The 18,397-nt window shown below is 32.6% G+C and overlaps 3 protein-coding genes across 5 annotated transcripts; 1 reads left to right on the plus strand and 2 right to left on the minus strand.

The window, feature by feature from the left end:
- Window positions 1–2,490: 2,490 nt before the first annotated feature.
- On the plus strand, window positions 2,491–5,517 carry LOC18100415 (chloroplast processing peptidase). 3 transcript variants are annotated; one of them, XM_006381656.3, is made up of 5 exons: window positions 2,492–3,122; window positions 3,949–4,086; window positions 4,511–4,597; window positions 4,866–4,933; window positions 5,365–5,517. In XM_006381656.3, the coding sequence occupies exons 1-5, from the start codon at window positions 2,589–2,591 to the stop codon at window positions 5,378–5,380; spliced, it is 843 nt and encodes a 280-aa protein (XP_006381718.2). In that variant the 5' UTR covers window positions 2,492–2,588; the 3' UTR covers window positions 5,381–5,517. The 3 variants fall into 3 exon arrangements, with proteins under 3 accessions (XP_024459780.1, XP_006381718.2, XP_024459779.1); XM_024604011.2 differs by lacking the exon at window positions 5,365–5,517 and adding an exon at window positions 5,039–5,344 and having other exon boundaries at window positions 2,493–3,122; XM_024604012.2 differs by lacking the exons at window positions 3,949–4,086; window positions 5,365–5,517 and adding an exon at window positions 5,039–5,344 and having other exon boundaries at window positions 2,491–3,122.
- A 300-nt stretch (window positions 5,518–5,817) lies between these two features.
- Window positions 5,818–8,515, minus strand: LOC18100416 (uncharacterized). The gene is made up of 3 exons (XM_006381657.3): window positions 7,877–8,515; window positions 7,584–7,769; window positions 5,818–6,336 (listed from the first exon to the last, which is right to left on the minus strand). The coding sequence occupies exons 1-3, from the start codon at window positions 8,333–8,335 to the stop codon at window positions 6,058–6,060; spliced, it is 924 nt and encodes a 307-aa protein (XP_006381719.2). The 5' UTR covers window positions 8,336–8,515; the 3' UTR covers window positions 5,818–6,057.
- A 3,453-nt stretch (window positions 8,516–11,968) lies between these two features.
- Window positions 11,969–15,834, minus strand: LOC18100417 (protein CONTINUOUS VASCULAR RING 1). Its single transcript, XM_006381658.3, has 7 exons — window positions 15,484–15,834; window positions 14,900–14,952; window positions 13,841–13,950; window positions 13,555–13,722; window positions 13,372–13,469; window positions 12,555–12,681; window positions 11,969–12,260 (listed from the first exon to the last, which is right to left on the minus strand). The coding sequence occupies exons 1-7, from the start codon at window positions 15,622–15,624 to the stop codon at window positions 12,166–12,168; spliced, it is 792 nt and encodes a 263-aa protein (XP_006381720.3). The 5' UTR covers window positions 15,625–15,834; the 3' UTR covers window positions 11,969–12,165.
- Between the last annotated feature and the right edge of the window lie 2,563 nt (window positions 15,835–18,397).

The following is an 18,397-nucleotide window of genomic DNA, read 5'->3' on the forward strand; positions in this document are numbered from 1 at the left end:
CTAACCAAATACAAATTAAATTCTTGTCTTATTTCAACCTGAAATTAAATTTTATTTTTGAAATATATTTTTCTTTGAATATTTTTTTTTAAATGATTTTGAAGACAATTTTTTCTGAAAATTCTTGAAAACTTCAAGGGGGTAAAAATTGAGTTATTATAGTAGCCTCTACTTTACAATTCTTATGGAACAAAGTCTTATAAAAAAAAAGGTTTTATGTTGTAAGCTTGTAAATAAAAGATAGTATTTGTGAAAAATTTTGAAAAGGTACTAAAGCAAAAAAATAAAAAAAGAGTTTTGCTGGACTCAAAATCTGTTTGAGCCTTGCTAGGCTTTAAAATTATAACAAACCTTGCTAGGTTAAATTGTTTTAGAGTCTTACTGCACTAGATATGAGATTTTTATAATAAAAACAAATTTTGCAAAACATTACACAATGCTAACATTTTGGATTAGATGAAATTCATGCTTTTTTACCTATATGGAAATATAAGCCCTCCTCTTTTTCAATCTATCTTTCTTGTTTGTAGTAGGACTCGCTACCTTGAATCTAGACTCTTTTGATCGCTTGACCCGCCAACCCACTTAAGTTTGCTTGTGTAAATCATGTCTTATTACAACCTGGACCTTATGTAACAACCATTTCCCTTTCATGTTCACTATAAGAAATTTTGCGTAGTTGACCATTTCTTGAAAAGTAACAAACTATCTTTTAGCCATAATGTTTCTCCTAGTTGGATTGTGCCCCTATCTTTTCCCACCTTTTGTTTTCCTTGATGAAATAGTTATGTTTTTCCACTCTCAACTTTTGAATAGGTTCATCAACTTATTCTTTTAAACAAAAATGCTCTCAGTTGATCTGGTTATGTTCATCTTTCCAGCACTCATCAAAAGGCGCATCAATATCATTATAAGGTATTTCTTTTATCACTCATGGCTTGTGATGGAATTCTTCATGTCATCATTTAATTATTGTCATTGCCAAGGGTTTTTTAAAATTAAATTACCTCTAGCTGATGTGATCACGTGTATTGTTACCATCACAGATTACTCTAGTTAGTTTGACTGTATATCCTCCAACAGACCCATGTGTATTACTTTAATTCAGAGTGTGGAATATTAATAGTTTATCTAGCTATGCTTATCTTCCTGTAATCATCATAGGATTCACACATAATCGACTCTAAGTTGATTTGATTGCTTAAATTTTTAATAACCAATCATAAGACATGCATGTAATATTAGGTTTTACAAAACCCTAGTTTTTCTTTTACAATTGAGATTGTTTACAGGCCCAAATAAAGCTCGGATGTTGTTGTTCACATCATTTTTTATCTTCCTTGTTGTTTATTGATTCATTTCCTAATTAGGTTTGCAAATTTTATTTAATTCAAGATTTATTAGCTAGGTCAGTTTCACTTCTTATTTAAACATTTATGTATACTATTTATGTCAGTCAAAATTGTAGTTTCTCTCTTTCAACTGAGATCAATTTCATGTCCAAATTAAGCTTGAAAGTTGTTGTTTCACATTATTCTTTGTTTTTCTTATTTACGGATTCATTTGCTAATAAGCAGTGATAGAGAAAGCCAAGATAGTCACTTCTATGGGAAAATCCATTTTAATGACTCAAGGAAGAAAAGGCAAGGTTGAACACTTTTAAATTAAAGGTAAGAAGAAAAAATAATTAAAATTTAAAATTAACTAGAAAAATAATTAAAATAGCAAAAAAACATCATTTTCTAGATCTAATTTGAGAGTCTTTTAAACCTGCATTGTTCACAATAGTTGATCTCTATATATAATTATATATAATTGAACCCGTAGAATCCATTTAGAAAAAAATTGAGTCTAATCCAATAATTAAATCTAAAATTATGATTTATGTATTGATACATTTAGGCTTGTTTGTGAACTTTATTTTATATATTTGGTTCATAAATTATATGTATCTTGTATATTTTTTTTAAAAAAATGGATTGAGTTATTAAAAATATCACAACCCATTATATTAACAAGAACACAATTTCTAAAAGCTTTTGAAACTGTGTTAGTTTTTTAATAAATAAATAAATTATAATGTAATATTAAAAATAACACTTTAAAAATAATAATAAAAAGGATAATAATCATTACCTCTAATTATTCACCTATCCCAAAAAAAAAAATATTGAATAAAAAATAATTTTAATGATAAAATTTTAATCATGAGTAACCTTGTAAATGATAACTTATAGTGTTTGTTTTTTTATTATATATATTATTATTATTGATTACTAGTTTGTTTGTTTATTTTTTGCTTTAAATTATTTTTTTAATATTCATGAAAAAATATTAAATTGATTTTTATTTTTTAAAATATTTTTAATATATTGTATTAAAAATAAAAAATATATTTTTAATACAAAAATATTTTTGTAAAAACGTATTGTTAGCAACTACAAGAAAGCATCAGCCAATAGGAAAATAGCAAGACCCGCTATTAAAGTAGAATTTATCAGTGTGATATATTTAAGAGAATCCCAACTCCCTACAATATGAAACTTTTGATTTTCAAACTGGGACCTAATTCTGAAGTTTGAGCAGAGATGATGATATCTCTGCAAATTCTATCCCCTTTGCCTTCCTCCCACTTCATAAACCCTAATCCCCTTTCACTCCAATGCTCCAAAAACCCTAATTTCTACCCAAAATCTTTCTCCGAAACCCCTTATCTTGTAAAATCAACGCATACCCATTTCCTCTCTTTCCCCAAAAACTCCAACTTGAAACTTAAAACCTCACTAAGATTAAAACTTTCGGTTCAATTTCAGAGATTAATTTGTTATGGGGTTAAGGATTCTGATGAAGAGACTAAAGCAGTAGTGGATTCTGGTGGTGATGGTGGGGGAGGTGGAGGTGGAGGTGGGGATGATGGTGATGGTGATGCTGATGGGGAGATGGAGAAAAAAGATGGGATTTTGCCAGAGTGGTTAAATTTCACTACTGATGATGCGAAGACTCTGTTTGCTGCTGTTGCCGTTTCCCTTGCATTTCGTTCTTTTGTAGCAGAGCCAAGATTCATTCCTTCTCTGTCCATGTATCCAACATTTGATGTTGGCGATCGTGTTTTTTCAGAGAAGGTAACATGGCTTCCTTTCCTTTACTTTCTTTCCTTTAATGATGTTAATGAGGTTTTGTGGGAGTAAATTTAATGCTGAACTGAGGCACATCTCAGTCACGGAGATTGCAAGTTGATGCAAAGGTTTATTGTCTTGATGTCTCATAAGACGAAGTTTTTTTCTGAATAATGAGGGATTTTGACCATTGGGCGTTTAGCCTAGTGGTAATTAGCAAGGACGAGGGAACAACTTTAGATTCCAATTTATTGTGGAGTGCACTGAAATTTTTTGGGAGGCTATCAAAGTTTATACAAGATGTTGCATGAATGAGTAAAGTGTGTTAGTGTCAATCCTGGAAGACTATGTAGGAACTTATTTTGCCTTTGTTTGTGCTACAATCAGAATGAGTTTTCTTCACGTTACATTTAGTGAATGGCACAACAATTTTTCTCCGGAAAGTGAGAAGGATGCTGGACATATGATGCCTGAGGTTTGAAACGAATGGTATAGGAAGAACTGAACATAGACTGATCAAATAGATAGACCTTTTTTTTTTCTACTTTCTAGATTTCCAGATTTAAAAAGGTTTGCCATACTGAGAATTAGTTCAGACATACCATAAAACCCAAAGAACTGAACTGAATTGCATAACATTTGCCAATTATCAAATTTTATGAATGCCTAATGGTTGTTCCTCTGATTTTGGAAAGAATGGTCCGTGCTTCCTGGCCCTATGAGCCATGTTCGGGAATTTCATGTTTTTGCTTGAATCTCGATGTGAAAATGTTGAAATGACTAATTTTCTTATGAAGTATCATGCATAAGATATGTTACGTGAAATTGTCAGGTTTCATACTATTTCAGAAAGCCATGTGTAAATGATATAGTGATCTTCAAAAGTCCACCAGTCCTCCAGGAAGTTGGATACACAGATGATGATGTCTTCATAAAACGAATTGTTGCAAAGGAAGGTGATACTGTGGAGGTCAGCTACCAAAGAAGGCACTTTTGCTAAGTAATCTTATCATCAGTTCTGTGTTTTTATTATTCATAAGACACTTCACTCTCATTTTAGAATTTTATTTTTGAGATTTTGAGAGGGGGAAGGGTGCAAAATCAAATTTTGTTTTATTTATGATGACAATGATGGGGCTGATGTGCACCAAATAATGATGTTTTGCAGGATTATAGAACCTCATGTCTCAATACATTTGGATGCAATGTGATTAACGTGCCTTCTAGTTCAAAAAACAGTGAGAGCATAGGGAAATGATGCTTGTTGAACATGTCTATTTTACAAAATGCCTGTCTCTCTGATTGAACATGTCTATCTTACAAAATGCACGTTTCAAATTTTCTCTTGGAATATTTTGATTATTGCTCAAACATGGCCCATGGTTTGATTGCAGGTCCATGAGGGGAAGCTTATAGTAAATGGAGTTATGAGAAGTGAAAAGTTTATTCTTGAACCTCCTTCATATGAGTTGACACCTATTGTAAGTATCAACGCTATCATTGACATCTCATTTCTTAATTTTTGGATGTTCTTTTATCCCAACCAAGTTATAGGAGGAGGTTTGTGGTTGGTAGTTGGCCAACATGTATACAGTTACAGTTTCACTAAGAACTCCTAACTGTCATCATAGTGAAATTACAACTTAGAAGTTAAATTCTGAACTTCTTGCCTTGCAGTGTGTTTGCATGGAAATGTACCATTTTCCCCTTGTTATAACCCATCACTTATTTCTTTGCTTTGTAACGCAGCATGTACCTGAGAACTCTGTTTTTGTGATGGGTGACAATCGTAATAACAGTTATGACTCACACGTATGGTAATGGCTCCTGAACTTACAACCGCTAGAGTATGCCTAGCTTTTTATTTATTTTTTTCCCTTTTCAAATAACATTGTTGATGTCTGGAATTATGAATCTTTTAGGGGTCCCCTTCCTGCAAAGAATATAATTGGAAGATCAATCTTCCGCTATTGGCCACCTTATAGGATTGGCCGCACAGTTCTTGAGACTGGCTGTGCTGTTGATAAGCAAGATAGCACTTCTTCATCTAAATAGTTTGAGTCTATCGGAAGAGTTTATTTATTTTTGGATATTCACAATCTTTTTATTCTGTATTTTTTTTTTTTTTGCCTTTAATATTGTCACCATTTTTTAACAAGATCTGTAAGAGCATTCTTCGCTTGATAGAGGTAGTTCTTGCTGGGGAAAGTTTTTTTGCCCCTTTTTAATGACCTTGATGTAATTGTAGGCCATATCTGTATTGATCTACAGAATTGAATTGTATTTTATGAAGCAAACTCTCTCACACACGCATACATAAACCGACACACCACACTTGCGTGCGCATGCACACTCAAAAAATGGCAAATGATTTGATCTGATTCCAGCATGAGCAAGAATGCAAATAAGTTAAACTTACAGTTTATTAGAACATTCCCATATGGCTTTTAAAGTGGGTCCAATGGTGTATTTTTAATTCAGGGAAAAACCTTCTGGGCTCTTTGAGATTCCAGAACGCAATGAGAAGTTGCATGTTGAATGCACTGTTTGAGTTGTTTCAATTTCAATTGCCATGTAGGATCATGCCTCAAGCCTAGAGTAGTGTTCCTTCATTCGGTAGTTATCATGGCGAGTCTCCCACTTTCTGTAAGTGAAGAGTACTGTTTCAGGAGTGCCTAATGATTCCTTGAACCTGCAAATCTACACGTGAAGTGATTTTCTTAATTTGTAATTGTCTCTCCTCTGTACCTCACAGTCTCGCACACAGGATATCAAGGCCTGACTGTATAGCTCAAGTCATCTTAGACATAGCATCACAAGAAAACAAAAACGTCAAACACCAGAGCATTGACTTATTCTAGGGCTGGAACCACCGCATATTGATTCGGCAGTGGATGGTATTCTTCTTCCATATGGAAAGATAAATCAACCACCTTGCCATTCAATGATACGTGCACGAATCCTCCTTAAATATGATGACTTTGCTGCTACGAGAATCAATTGCCAAAGAGCAAGCGACTCGCCTTCTATGCCTCGGCTTCACCAATTTTCCCACAACATTCCCTATTGACCTGACTTCAAAAACTAAAGTCATTGGAACTCCCCCATTGTCTTCTGATGCTGCTATGCCCGCCCCTGCGCCATACAGCGGAACCTTTGTTCCTTTTAGATTCACTGACACAGTCCGGTGGCTCTTTCTTGGTTGAAAGTATCTTTTCAACTGCAAACATAAACATGATGCAAGTGTTTACAGGCTTGCCCAGTTTTTAAAAGGGAAAAAAATGTACTTAATATCACTCATCATAAGAGGCATATTCAAGGTTATCAATACCGTTTTGTTTTTTTCTAGAATAATCGGTATATCTCATACCGATTTAAAATAAAAAACTAAACTGGAACAAATTCTATCTCATCAGACTCTTAAATCATTCCAGAAATCCCATCAAATTTTAGTCGGAATAGAACAACTGGAATGTTCTGGTCCCATTCTAGTCGTTTCATTCTAGTCAAATAGTGTTTTTTTTAAAAATAATTCAATGTTTTTTTAAAAAAAAATTGCATCCTCCAACACACTTCATTTATTGAATATTGAATTTTATAATTTATTATGGTTTTTTTTTTTTGTTATTTCAGTCTCATGACCTACGTCACAGATTTAGCAGGTTAATCTAGTTAACTCGAGTTTTTTTTTTAAAAAAAAATTTAATTGATTTTTTTTAATTTCATTATTCAACATCTTCAACATTTAGTTGATTATAAATTCAATTTTTTTTATTTATTTCAGTTTGTTTTCTATGAAATTATCCAAGATTATTGACTCGGATTACAAGTTTCGCGAGTTAACCCAAGTAGACTTAGGTCATTTTATTGTCTTTTTTAGATTGATTTTTTTTCTCAATCCCATCATTCAAAAATAGATTTATTGGGAATTGAGGTCTATAATTTGTTTTGATTTACTTTACTTGTGATTATCATGATTTAATGATCCGGATTGCGGATTTAGAAGGTTAACTTAGGTTGATTCAGATCGATTCAATATATTGGTGTCTTAATATTATATTAAAAAAAGATATTATCTTGAATTGTTTTGAGTCAAATTATATTTTTACTAGTTGTTAAAAATATTTTTGAACTTGTTAACTTATCGGGTCATATTTCGACTTTTATATTTTTACTTGTATTTAAAATTTCAAATTAATTTATTTTTGAATTTAAATTAAAATTATGTTTGCTGTGTTAATATTTTGAATTTTATATATATATATATATATATATATATATATATATATAACGTTCCAAAACATTCCATTTCAATTAAAAAAAAAATTGAACGCTATCCGGCCAATTAGAACGGAATTGATAACCATGCTACAAAGTAGTTTCTACCTATTCGTTGCAAAAATCATTGTTCTGTAATCAACTCAACTTGCAGAGCCAATGCTGATGATCATAGCAAGAAAAACTTACCTCACCAGTTGCAACTGTCAGCTCTGAATACATAAGATTGACAGGAATGGAACTGACGTGAATGCCGAAAAAGGTAGCCGAGTTGTACACATTCATCTTCACTGAACAACTCACAGTCAACATCTTGGTTGGGACTCCTGTCATGTCCGAACCTTCACCAAAGTAAAAATTATGTACAGTCAAGCTCTGCAAATAAAGGAAAAATGGTCATCTTTAAGATGAAATAGGAAAAAAGATAATAAAGAAACAAAAGAAATTATATATTTACCAGGAGAAATCTAACATGTGCATACCTTAACAGTAATTTGGGGTTTGAAAGGCCTGCTGGCGCCCCAAATGATGAAGCAAAAGACACACAAAGCCGAAACAAAACCCGAAGCCCAAATCAAAACCTGACAGAGCCACCTCCTTGAAACCCCATTTCCATAAGGATCATAATCTCCTTCCTCTTCGATAACATCATCACACTTTGACTGAGGCCACCCCTTACTCTTGCTTCTCCCTTTCCACCCATAACCACCCCCGGAAACCCTGCTGGCGGACGATGACAGAGAGTGGCGGCCGTAAGAGAGGTGGGAAGGGGACTCCATGGAGCTGGCGTAGGCAGGAGTGGTTTGCATTGAAGAGGACTTATCGCCGTCGTGCGAGTCACGTGATGGGCTCTGCACGTAGTACAAGACGGGGCGTTTTGGAGATCGTGGCGACGATGGTGACATGCTTGTCATGTCCGATTCCGATATGGCGTGCAACATTTTTCTTTTAGAAGTTAGTTTGAATCAATGATTGAGGTTTGTAAGTGAAGAAGGAAGGAAGAGACGGCAGAGAGATGATTTTGGTTTAATTTGTATTCATTAAGGATTCCAACTGAAACAGATAAATAATTTTTAAGAAGACAGTGGGCAGAGAGAGTTTGTTATTCCACACTGTTTTTCCTTCCCTACTTGAGTGATGAGGTCCGAAGAAAAGAAGCGTTACTGTTACATGCCTAGCTTCGGAACCGAACCACACGACAAAGTGCTTCGGGGACCAGGTGTTGGCCGTTCCCTTTTTATTGTTTTCGCCGTTTGGATGTTGACATGGCAGAGGTTATAGGCACGACACGAGGGAACATTTACGACGTTCGTTTTCACATTGATTTGACCACTTTTGATTTACAGGGAGAGAAAAAAACTGAAAAAAGATTAAATCAAGAAAATTAAAAAAAAAAAAAAACTAATTGATAAAACCGAATCGAGAAGGAAATTGAGCAAACTGACCGCTTCAAAGAAAACCAAAAAAATCCGGTCAAGCTTAGTTTTAGCTTCAAAGAACCAGACCGCTTCAACCAAAAATTAAAAATACCGTTAAATTGATAGTGGTATAAATAGAAACTTATAAGAAACCCTAAACTGAAAACACTCTCAAGCCCCCTAACATGCTCTCTATCTTCACTATCAAAAAATTAACGAATACAGAAATATCAATGGATTTTTTCTATTGATATTTTACGATGATATTTGCCGATTGAATCTTTTTATCGCTAACCTCATTAATAAATACCAACAGAAATATATCATCAATATATACCGAGAAAATTGTAGTCGGAATAGAAGAAATAAAACAACCAAATAATATGATGGCGTGTAAGTTTTTACAAACGCAGTTACCAATTGAATTACAGCGGGATTCAAATAGGCAAATCGTACAGTGACGTGATAGTGATACCGACAGAATGGTTGATGGAGTCACCGTCAGAATAATTTCATCGGTAATATTTGATATATGACCTGGCGCTAGCTCGACCTTCCTCTTCCCCTTTTCCATTTCTACTTCTTCCTTGCAAAATTTCTCTCAATTTGAATTATCTTTGTTTTTTTTTAGCAATGCAAGAGTTTTAAAGGCTATACATTTTCATGTTTTCAGATTGTTTTGATGTACTGATATCAAAAATAATTTTTAAAAAATATTATTTTGATGCATTTGTAAATGAAAAACACTTTGAACCGCAACCGTTACTGCAATCCCAAACAGGCATTGCAATTTGAATTATGTTTGTTTGTTAACTGATATTCTATTTACCAAATTGAATCCTATGTAGATAAACCATTAATCTCATCTTATATAACATTACATTAATTAAGCAATGCTTTAAAATAAAGAACATAAAAAAAATAAAAACAACTTACCTTTTTATGACTAGGCTTCTTGGATCAAGTAAAAAGGAATGTTGCTCTTTTTTTGTTGGCTCTCTCGAGATCTAGTAATTAAAACGATTATATATGCTGACTAGAGTGTTTGGTATTGTAGTAGCTTTGTGGCTGTGGTTTGGAAAAAGTTGTTTTTATAAAAAGCATTTTTATTTGAGGTTGATTCGAAATATATATGTTTGGTTAAAACTGTGGTTGAAATTGAAGTTGAACAAAAAATAATTTAATGTATTTGGTGATATATATTAATATTGATGGTTTTTAATTTAAATATTGTAGATTTAACTACTGCTATTATATCATGAAATAAATAATACTTTATATAAAAAAAAATTATTATTCCATTAAACTATCTATAATTTCATCACGTACGAAATTCATCCGACAAGGACTACAGTTTCCATGGTTTTTTGAACGTACAACAAAATCAGGTAAAATATCATTAGGAACAAAATTGGGATTACGATCAAATTCTACAAATGCTACGCCATCATGCGATCTCCTTCTAATTTATGTAGTGTCATTGAATAATATTAAGCACTAGTTTTTTTTTAATAAAACACATTTAAAAAAAATTAGATTTTTTACTGTTCACATGAACAGTGCAAGTGAATAAAATCACTGCACTATTATGTGTTAACAAATGTGCAGAGTGAATTAATTCACTCTGCACTATTCACTTAACAAAAATGAACAGTGCCGGCAAAGTAGGTGCATCTTGCATCTCCCCGAACTGCGTTTCTATGCTTTTTTAGTGGGTTCCATGTTTTAAAAACACTAGTTACCACTTTAACCAAACAAACATTTTTTATGGTTTCTTTAAAACGTAACCGCTGCCGTGCAGACAAACACACTCTATGTTGGATGACGTTGCCATCTTTACATCATATCTTGAAGCGGTGTCAGAAAATTGATGTTGTGGTGATGGGGTTAATCAGTTTGACTTCCTTTCTTAAAGATAGATATTGGTTAGGAAGGAATTTTGGTTCCAAGCTTTCAATTTGTATACTTGAGGAAGTGTTATAATCATTGATTACAGAAAAAGTAGTGTAAAATGTTTCAAGTTGTAATAAGTCTAGAAAATAAACACGTGTTAAGTGTGCAAGGTTGTCTGAATGATAGTTATTTATTATACAATATACTAAAAAAAATAAAAAGCCTGCATATTTTTTTTTTAAAATAAAATTTATCACCCGTGATGAAGTGCTGGTCAAATAGCTAGTACAATGACTAAAAGGAGATGATGTTTCACTATAACAATTGCATTGTGGATATTGCGGATGGTGATTTTGTAATTCTTTCCAAAAAAATTTCTTTAGTATACTTTTCAAATTATGCCCTTTAAGTCCTTCAACTTTTCACAAATTTAATTTTGGTAAAAAACTTCATTTTCCTTATATTTTAATCCCTAATTTGAGAGGGGAGAGAGAAAGTGGTAGGATTCTGGTGATAGAGAGAGAAAGTCTTAATTAACACCGATTTCGATCACAAAAAGATCAATTTTGATATCATGAGTTTCATTCTATGAGGGGAGTTTGGTCTAAGTATTCTTTGTTCATAAACTTTCTTGAGTTGGTAGATCTAAGCCAGAGAATTTATGAATTTGTTTTTTTTAGTTTGGTGGATTTTAAGGTTATTTAAGGCCATATATAATTTTATCAAAATATTCAGGATGTTTATAGATATTTTGGGTTAACAGTTAAAATCAGAGTTTTTTTTTTGGCAAAAAAAAAAAAAAACTGTCTGAATTTTTGAAAACCTTCTGACCGTATCGTGGTGTGCGTATATTTTCTAGAGAAATGCTAAACGGTTTGCAACTAGCTGAACTGGTCAGAGAATGCAAATGATTTAATATGTTCAATTGTGATATGAGAGAAAATAAATAAATCATTATTTTTAGATACGTGTCTTCCACCCATCTCCTGCTCACTTGTCTTTTTCATTCTCAGAATAATGTTTTATAGCTAATCGATGTTTTCGGATCGATAAACCTTGTGCGTTTGTGCTGAGACTTTTTGCAGTGAAATAAATATGGTCAGACTTGGTTTTTTCTCCCAAGTAAATCATGCACAGTTCCAATCCAGCCCACAAGTCTATGAAGTATACATTCAGCACAGTTTAGCCAAGACCATTCTAATACGCGGGGAAAAAACAAGAACCCTAAACCAACGAGCCTACCTGCCATCATAAACCAGACTATTCCAAGCAAATACTAAATCTACATTCTTAATAACAAATGTTACACAAGCCACCAGAATCTGATACAACCATAATTTTTTTGATCTAACCTCGAATCCAGTGCTATCAGCACAAATCTGATTGAGTGGTCATTCTGATGACTCAATATGAAACCAATATAAGTAATAAATAATCTTCTACAACTATTTTCTTCAATCTCAGCTTCTTTCAGATCTACTTCTATCCACTGAAATGCGTGAATCAAGTGTTGACAGGATCTGGGGCATTGACATCCCCCCAGACACCACAATTTCTGCAATCAAAGAATAAATTAGACGAATTGGTAAGAGATCTCCTTTTGCTTCCCTCATTTTTGGGCAGGGAAAATTAAAAAATATGTCAGAACCCATCTTTCACCAAGGACCCAATACCTTAAGAATAAATAAACTCTTGAACCTAAAATGTATGTTAGTATGCAATAACAAGCAATATTGCATTTCTAGTAGCCTGAATAAAAACAGCTTAAGAAAGATGCCCTGTTACCCCCCACAGGGATGCTCAAAAGAAATATTTGATAAAATGAATGTAAGAATAACTGAGTCCTTACCAATTCCTTCTCGGACTGAAAGATTGGGTCTGATAACATCCTTGGTATTGACTAGGAATATATCTCCAATGTACAGATGATTCGTGGGAACATACACACAGCATAACTCCTCTTCTCCAGAGTAGTTCTGCATTGAATACTTAGAAAACATAAGAATTTGAATGTAAATGCAATTGATGCTATGATAAGCATTTATCAAGTTATCAGTATCCCAATATTAACTCTGTTTTTAAATAAGGTAAACACCCTCAATATCCCAAACTGCAATAATCTCTAGAATCTACTAATCAATTAGGATTGTTGTACATCAGCCCCCAAAAATTGAGAAATTCAAAAGTTCAGGAATCTTTTATTGAACCAGCATGTCTTCTAACATGGACAGCAAAGAAAATATATCTTCGAGAAATACCCAAATAATTTGGGTGCCAGCAACCACTCATTAATGATGACAAAGGAAGATGTCGCTGAGAGTTTGCATACATCAGATATTGTGTTTGAGGGTTTTTTTTTTTTTTTTTTTTGGGGGGGGGTGTGGATTCCAAGATAGCATTAATTGAGACCCCAAAGTTTGCACCAAAGACATGCATGCACAAATCTTTCACAGCAAAGTTAGGGTCGTCTATTACTCTCCATGCAAGGAGTTTGCCTTCACCATATCTTAATTCATGAATTGGAGTATAGTGACCAAAATTGTATATTTTTGCATCCAATATCAGCATCCAGGAATCCTAGTTTATAGGTCCAACCACAGACGAAAAAACATGCAATTCACACAATGCTATAATGAATATTGTACAGCAGAAAACAACTTGCAGACCTGGAGGATGACAGATGAAGTAATGAACCCAAAAGCATATTCACCGATACGTGGATGTCTTATAATGGCCACTTCCTTGAAAGCTTGAGTATTTTGGTCTAGAACACATAACAAGCATGATATGTGAATGGCAGCTGCTTAAACACATCCAATGAAAACATGAGGATTAAGCTGAGCGCAGACCTGGTGATATGGCAGCACTAATTTGCTTGGAGGCATTATAAATATGACGAACAAATGGCATCCGTTTGATAAACCACTCCCCAAGGCTCAGGACAGAAGCTCCCAACCAAGATGACATGAATACCCCAACCAAGAAAATGAATGTTATGGAGGTTATAAATCCAAGACCTAACAAAGACCCCAAAAAAAGCAAGCTAAATGATCAGTAAGAATATGAATTGCTTGATAATATGCATTTATCCTTGGACAGGAAAAGGCTTATGATGCTAAATTTAAACATGCTTACCAAAGATATCAATTCCAAGATGGGCATAGATTGGAGAGAAGAATCCATCCACAAAGTGAACAAACCACCATGTTATGTAGAAAGTGATTGCAATGGGAAACAGTATGACACTGCAAAACAGCCAAGTGTGAGCAAAATCTGTAATAGATTGAGCACAATATGCAAGACAATAAATAAATTCAATCATCAAATTCATATCTTCATATTTGGATGAATTATTAAAAGCATGCCAAAAGAAAGACACGAAACAGACATGAAATCTTATATGTTATATAGTATTCTGAATAAATGAATTTCTAATCCAAAAGAAAGGCACGAGATACATGAAATCTTATATGTTATAGTATTCTGAATAAATGAAGTTCTAGGTTCACCAAGTACAACTACAGTCCATGGTATCTGTTCTAGTGTTCATCTGGCAGGAAAAGACTACATCCATTCACATGAAAGGGGTCATTGGTTTCCATCACAACCGACAGGAGCAGCAGCGCAAGTAACACACACCCAATCAATTTACATGGTAAAAAGAAAATTCCTCATGCACCAAGCAAAACAAGGACTACCTTGAAAAATTTCTACTTTCACACAATCTTTAATGGTAAGTGAAATCTCAAGTACTTGCCGCTGCCCAAAAAACAAGATGAATTGATGTCAAAATAAAATTTTAAAAGCAAATCAGTACAAATTTTAGTTGCATCATAATGTGTTTCAAAACTCCCCCAATAATCAGAAAATAATATAACAGAGAGACATCCTAGGCGATCTCATTGCTATGACAAATCTGCGATAGTTGCAAAATTCATAGTGTAATGCCACCAAAGATCAGACAAGAAATACACATTCAAACAGATAAAAATCTTGCTAAGGGTGCAGTCAAGAGCATGGCATTATCTTGTTCTTGTAATTTTCACAAAACAATGTCAATACATGTAAAAACTGCCAAATTATTCCCTAGTATTTTTATTTTTGTGTATGTCTGTCTGTCTAACATTGTGAAAAGATGCAGCATTTATTCATGAAATCAAGGGAATAAAGGAGATGGAAGAGAGAGTAGTGCACCATCCTGTCATGAACTTTTTTGAAGCCCAGCTCCTAACAACTTTGTAAAACGTCTACACAAACAAAAGACAGAAAATGTCAGATTAATTTTTATTTTATTTTATTTTTGTAAGGAAAAAAGAAGAAGAAGAAGCAGCAGCAATTTGCCAACAGTCAGCACATGAAGTAATCCTCAAATATGCGAAATTTTTCACTGATAACCTTAATTTAGTATTTCGCAATGTCATAATTAAATCCATAATTATAATTTTCTCAATTAACTGTAACCCTTTGAATTAACCATTAAAGCTGTGTGTGTGTGTGTGTGTGTGTGTGTGTGAAATACACACACACACACACACACACACAATTGATAACTTATTTCCTCAAAAATCAAATTAAAAAAATCAGCAATCAAGTGAATTATTATTAAGCTCAAACTAAACTTATATTTAGCAGACTTGGAGTTTCAATTACAAGAAGAACAATAATAATGATAATAACAATTAACTCCACAAAACAAAACTAAACAGATGATTTTTTTTTATAAAAAAAAAAAAGCCCTAAAAAGTCAAAAGGCGAGAGGGAGAGGAATTTAATTAAACCTCGCGTCCTGAGTGATGCGATGATGAGGAAGAAGAAGAAGAGGGTTTGGAAGCGACTTCAACATCGGGGGAGTCAGCGACCGGTATGAGAAGCTCTCGATCTCTACTCGCCATCACGATCGCCGATTTCTCATCTCCCATCACTTGTAATCGAAAACGACACCGGTTTCCTTATCGATGGATGGATAGAGTAGTATGTATCTAGATTCTACACTACTCTAATAAGGTTCGGATTTATTTTGGAAAGAGTTTCTTTTGAATTCAAAATCAATCAATCTATCTATCTATCTATCAAAGGCAGGGGAGTGAAGCGTTTGCTTTTTTTCTTTGTTTTGTTCTTAAAAAAATAAATAATTAATTTTTCTACAAAATCTAGAAATATAAATATTCTAACTATTTAACCGTGTTCCATCAAGAAACAGAGCAAAAAAGATTTTAAATACCAGAAACAAATATTTAAATATTACTAATACATTTTTTTTAAAATAAATTTTAACCATGAATTTGAAATAAATTGCATATTAATTGATATTCCATCTACTTGAATTAACTCAGATTAACTTGTGAAACATGTAAAAATCTTGAAAAAAATAAATTGAAAAGCTTAATTCTCAATTAATTTAATGTTGAAGAACAAAATTGATAAAAAAAAAACACCCCTCAATTAAAAAAAAATTAAGTGAAATCAAGTCAACCAAGCAAACTTACAATGCAAATCATCCGCATAATCGAATTCAATAAATTTTTTATACTAGAGATTATTTTTCATTTAATTATATAACAATAAAGTGCATGAGAGTTTTTTTTTATAAAGTAATTTTTTTAAAAAAAAAACATAATAAATGTGTGGAACTAATATAGCAAAAGTAGATCATTGATAGCAAAAAGTGAAATTATATCCTTTTAGTTTCTAGTTAAATAAAAATATATATATTATTGATAATAATCAGTGAAATTGTATTTTTTTTTAAAATTGAGGGGTAAAAAGTGCTTTAAACAAATAAAAATAAATAAATAATAGCATGGATGTTGTGAATTAACCCGTCAAACATACGACTCAACTTATAAACTCAACTAAGTTCAATGATTTTTTATTAATTTTTTTACCCAAATATAAAATAACAAAATAAAAATAATAAAAATAAATGACAAAAAAGCCTAAGCACGTGGGCCTTCCAGCCTAGCCCGCGTGCTTGGACCTGGCTTTATTTTTTTTATATTTTTTAAAAGGGCGGATGACCTATCGTCCACTTTATTTTTTTTTAAAAAAAACAACCTAGTGATCATTGGTTGTTTGATGAATTAAGCCACCACAGGTCGCCAAAAAAGCGAGGCTTCCATTTTTTTGGTTAAAAAACTCGTTTCTACCCATTTTCACCCAAAATATTTTAAACACCTTGATAAATTTATTCATGACCTGAAGCAACCCAAAAAAACAACTCGAAAATCCAAAATTAACCAGAACTCAAAAATCTTCTCTCTCAGATTTACCTCATCTAGCAAGAGAAGGAAACAAAAACACCTAGGTGAAACTCCCCTCAATAAAGAGAACTCGTTGACACCAAAATCGATTATTTTTATTATCAGAATGGACTTCAATGGTGACTTTCTCTCTATATATCAGAATCCAGCGAGTCTCTCTCACCTCTCACAAAAAAATAGACTAAAAATAAGATAAATAAATTTTGGTACCAAAATTAAATTTCTGACAACTAAATAGACCAATCACCTATTAACTTAAAAAAGATAGGAGACCAAATTAAACTTTTCAAATAAAATGCGAAGTTGGCCATCTATTTTCTCTATATTTTTCACTTTGGTTCTTTGTCTTTAAATTCAACTCTTTTTTAAAAATAAAATAAGTAATTGGGTACTCATTTGAGCTAAAAATAATTGGTTGATGGAGGATCATGTAGGGAGTTCAAGAAATTTTTTCCCTATATCATTAATTAATTAAATTAGAATCATGGTTCTATATCATGTCCATACCTTACTAATGAACTTGTGATTTGTCAATCTAGCATTGAATTTGAAATATATATACTTTGGATTGAATAGTAAATCAACCCATCTAATCCATGATATAAGTCTTGGGCTAGGTTTACTATCATGTTGAGTCATATTACTATGATTCAAATGACAAATTAATCAATGTATTTATTTCTTAATTATTTTTTTTTGGGTTAAAGACTGATTGTTTTCTCCTACTATTATTATTTAGAAGTGCTTTGGTGAGCTGTAACCCTATCATTATGTTACACCGTATCCTCACTAGCAATAATTGTTGTTTTTTTTTTTTTGTCAAGAATATTTGTAATTGTTAGATATTTTTTTAAGTATTGGAGTTTTAGCTCAAATGATATAGTTTGATTTTTTTTTTCTGTATTGTTTTCATCTAGGAGGCTAAAAATCCTTTTACACATGTTTGTTTAGGAGAGTTGAAAGTTCAACTTGTTAGGGTATTGACTTTGTACATATTATGTTCTTTCTTTTATGAAAGTAAGCAGTTGTTCTCATAAGCTAAGGTATGAGGATACCTAAAACTAATATGTAGGTGCTTATCAAATGATATGTATACTAAACTGATTTGCATAAGAATTCCATATAGAGAGATCACATGTCTATGAAAGACTCATATAATAGTTGTGTAAGTGATTCTTAGACTTGATATCTCTAAGTTATCTTATATAGAAAGTGTTATGTTTTGATCCTGCTACATGTTGTCCTGATCAAGGGTAACAAATAAGAAGATGTTGGGTATAACACAAACTATATTAATGTATTTAAGTAATCAAGAGATGATTCATCACCTTAGGTAAATTAGAAAAAAAATGTTTCATCTATTCTCAAATAGTATTGATTATAAATCCTTGTGCAAGGTCACTTGACTTATTTGGAGTTGTATAACTCCATA

This window comes from Populus trichocarpa, chromosome 6, assembly GCF_000002775.5.
Source record: "Populus trichocarpa isolate Nisqually-1 chromosome 6, P.trichocarpa_v4.1, whole genome shotgun sequence".
NCBI lineage: Eukaryota > Viridiplantae > Streptophyta > Magnoliopsida > Malpighiales > Salicaceae > Populus > Populus trichocarpa.

Excerpts from the sequence above, each read along its gene's own strand:
- LOC18100415 (XM_024604011.2), top strand. The coding sequence starts at position 2,589 with ATGATGATATCTCTGCAAATTCTATCCCCTTTGCCTTCCTCCCACTTC. Across the intron at positions 4,087-4,510 it reads AGGAAGGTGATACTGTGGAG|GTCCATGAGGGGAAGCTTAT; the intron begins GTCAGCTACCAA and ends GTTTGATTGCAG. Across the intron at positions 4,934-5,038 it reads AGTTATGACTCACACGTATG|GGGTCCCCTTCCTGCAAAGA; the intron begins GTAATGGCTCCT and ends TGAATCTTTTAG.
- LOC18100416 (XM_006381657.3), bottom strand. The coding sequence starts at position 8,335 with ATGTTGCACGCCATATCGGAATCGGACATGACAAGCATGTCACCATCG. Across the intron at positions 7,770-7,876 it reads AACCCCAAATTACTGTTAAG|AGCTTGACTGTACATAATTT; the intron begins GTATGCACATGT and ends CTTTATTTGCAG. Across the intron at positions 6,337-7,583 it reads TGACAGTTGCAACTGGTGAG|TTGAAAAGATACTTTCAACC; the intron begins GTAAGTTTTTCT and ends TTATGTTTGCAG.
- LOC18100417 (XM_006381658.3), bottom strand. The coding sequence starts at position 15,624 with ATGGGAGATGAGAAATCGGCGATCGTGATGGCGAGTAGAGATCGAGAG. Across the intron at positions 14,953-15,483 it reads CGCATCACTCAGGACGCGAG|ACGTTTTACAAAGTTGTTAG; the intron begins GTTTAATTAAAT and ends TTGTTTGTGTAG. Across the intron at positions 13,951-14,899 it reads AAAAAGTTCATGACAGGATG|TGTCATACTGTTTCCCATTG; the intron begins GTGCACTACTCT and ends GCTGTTTTGCAG.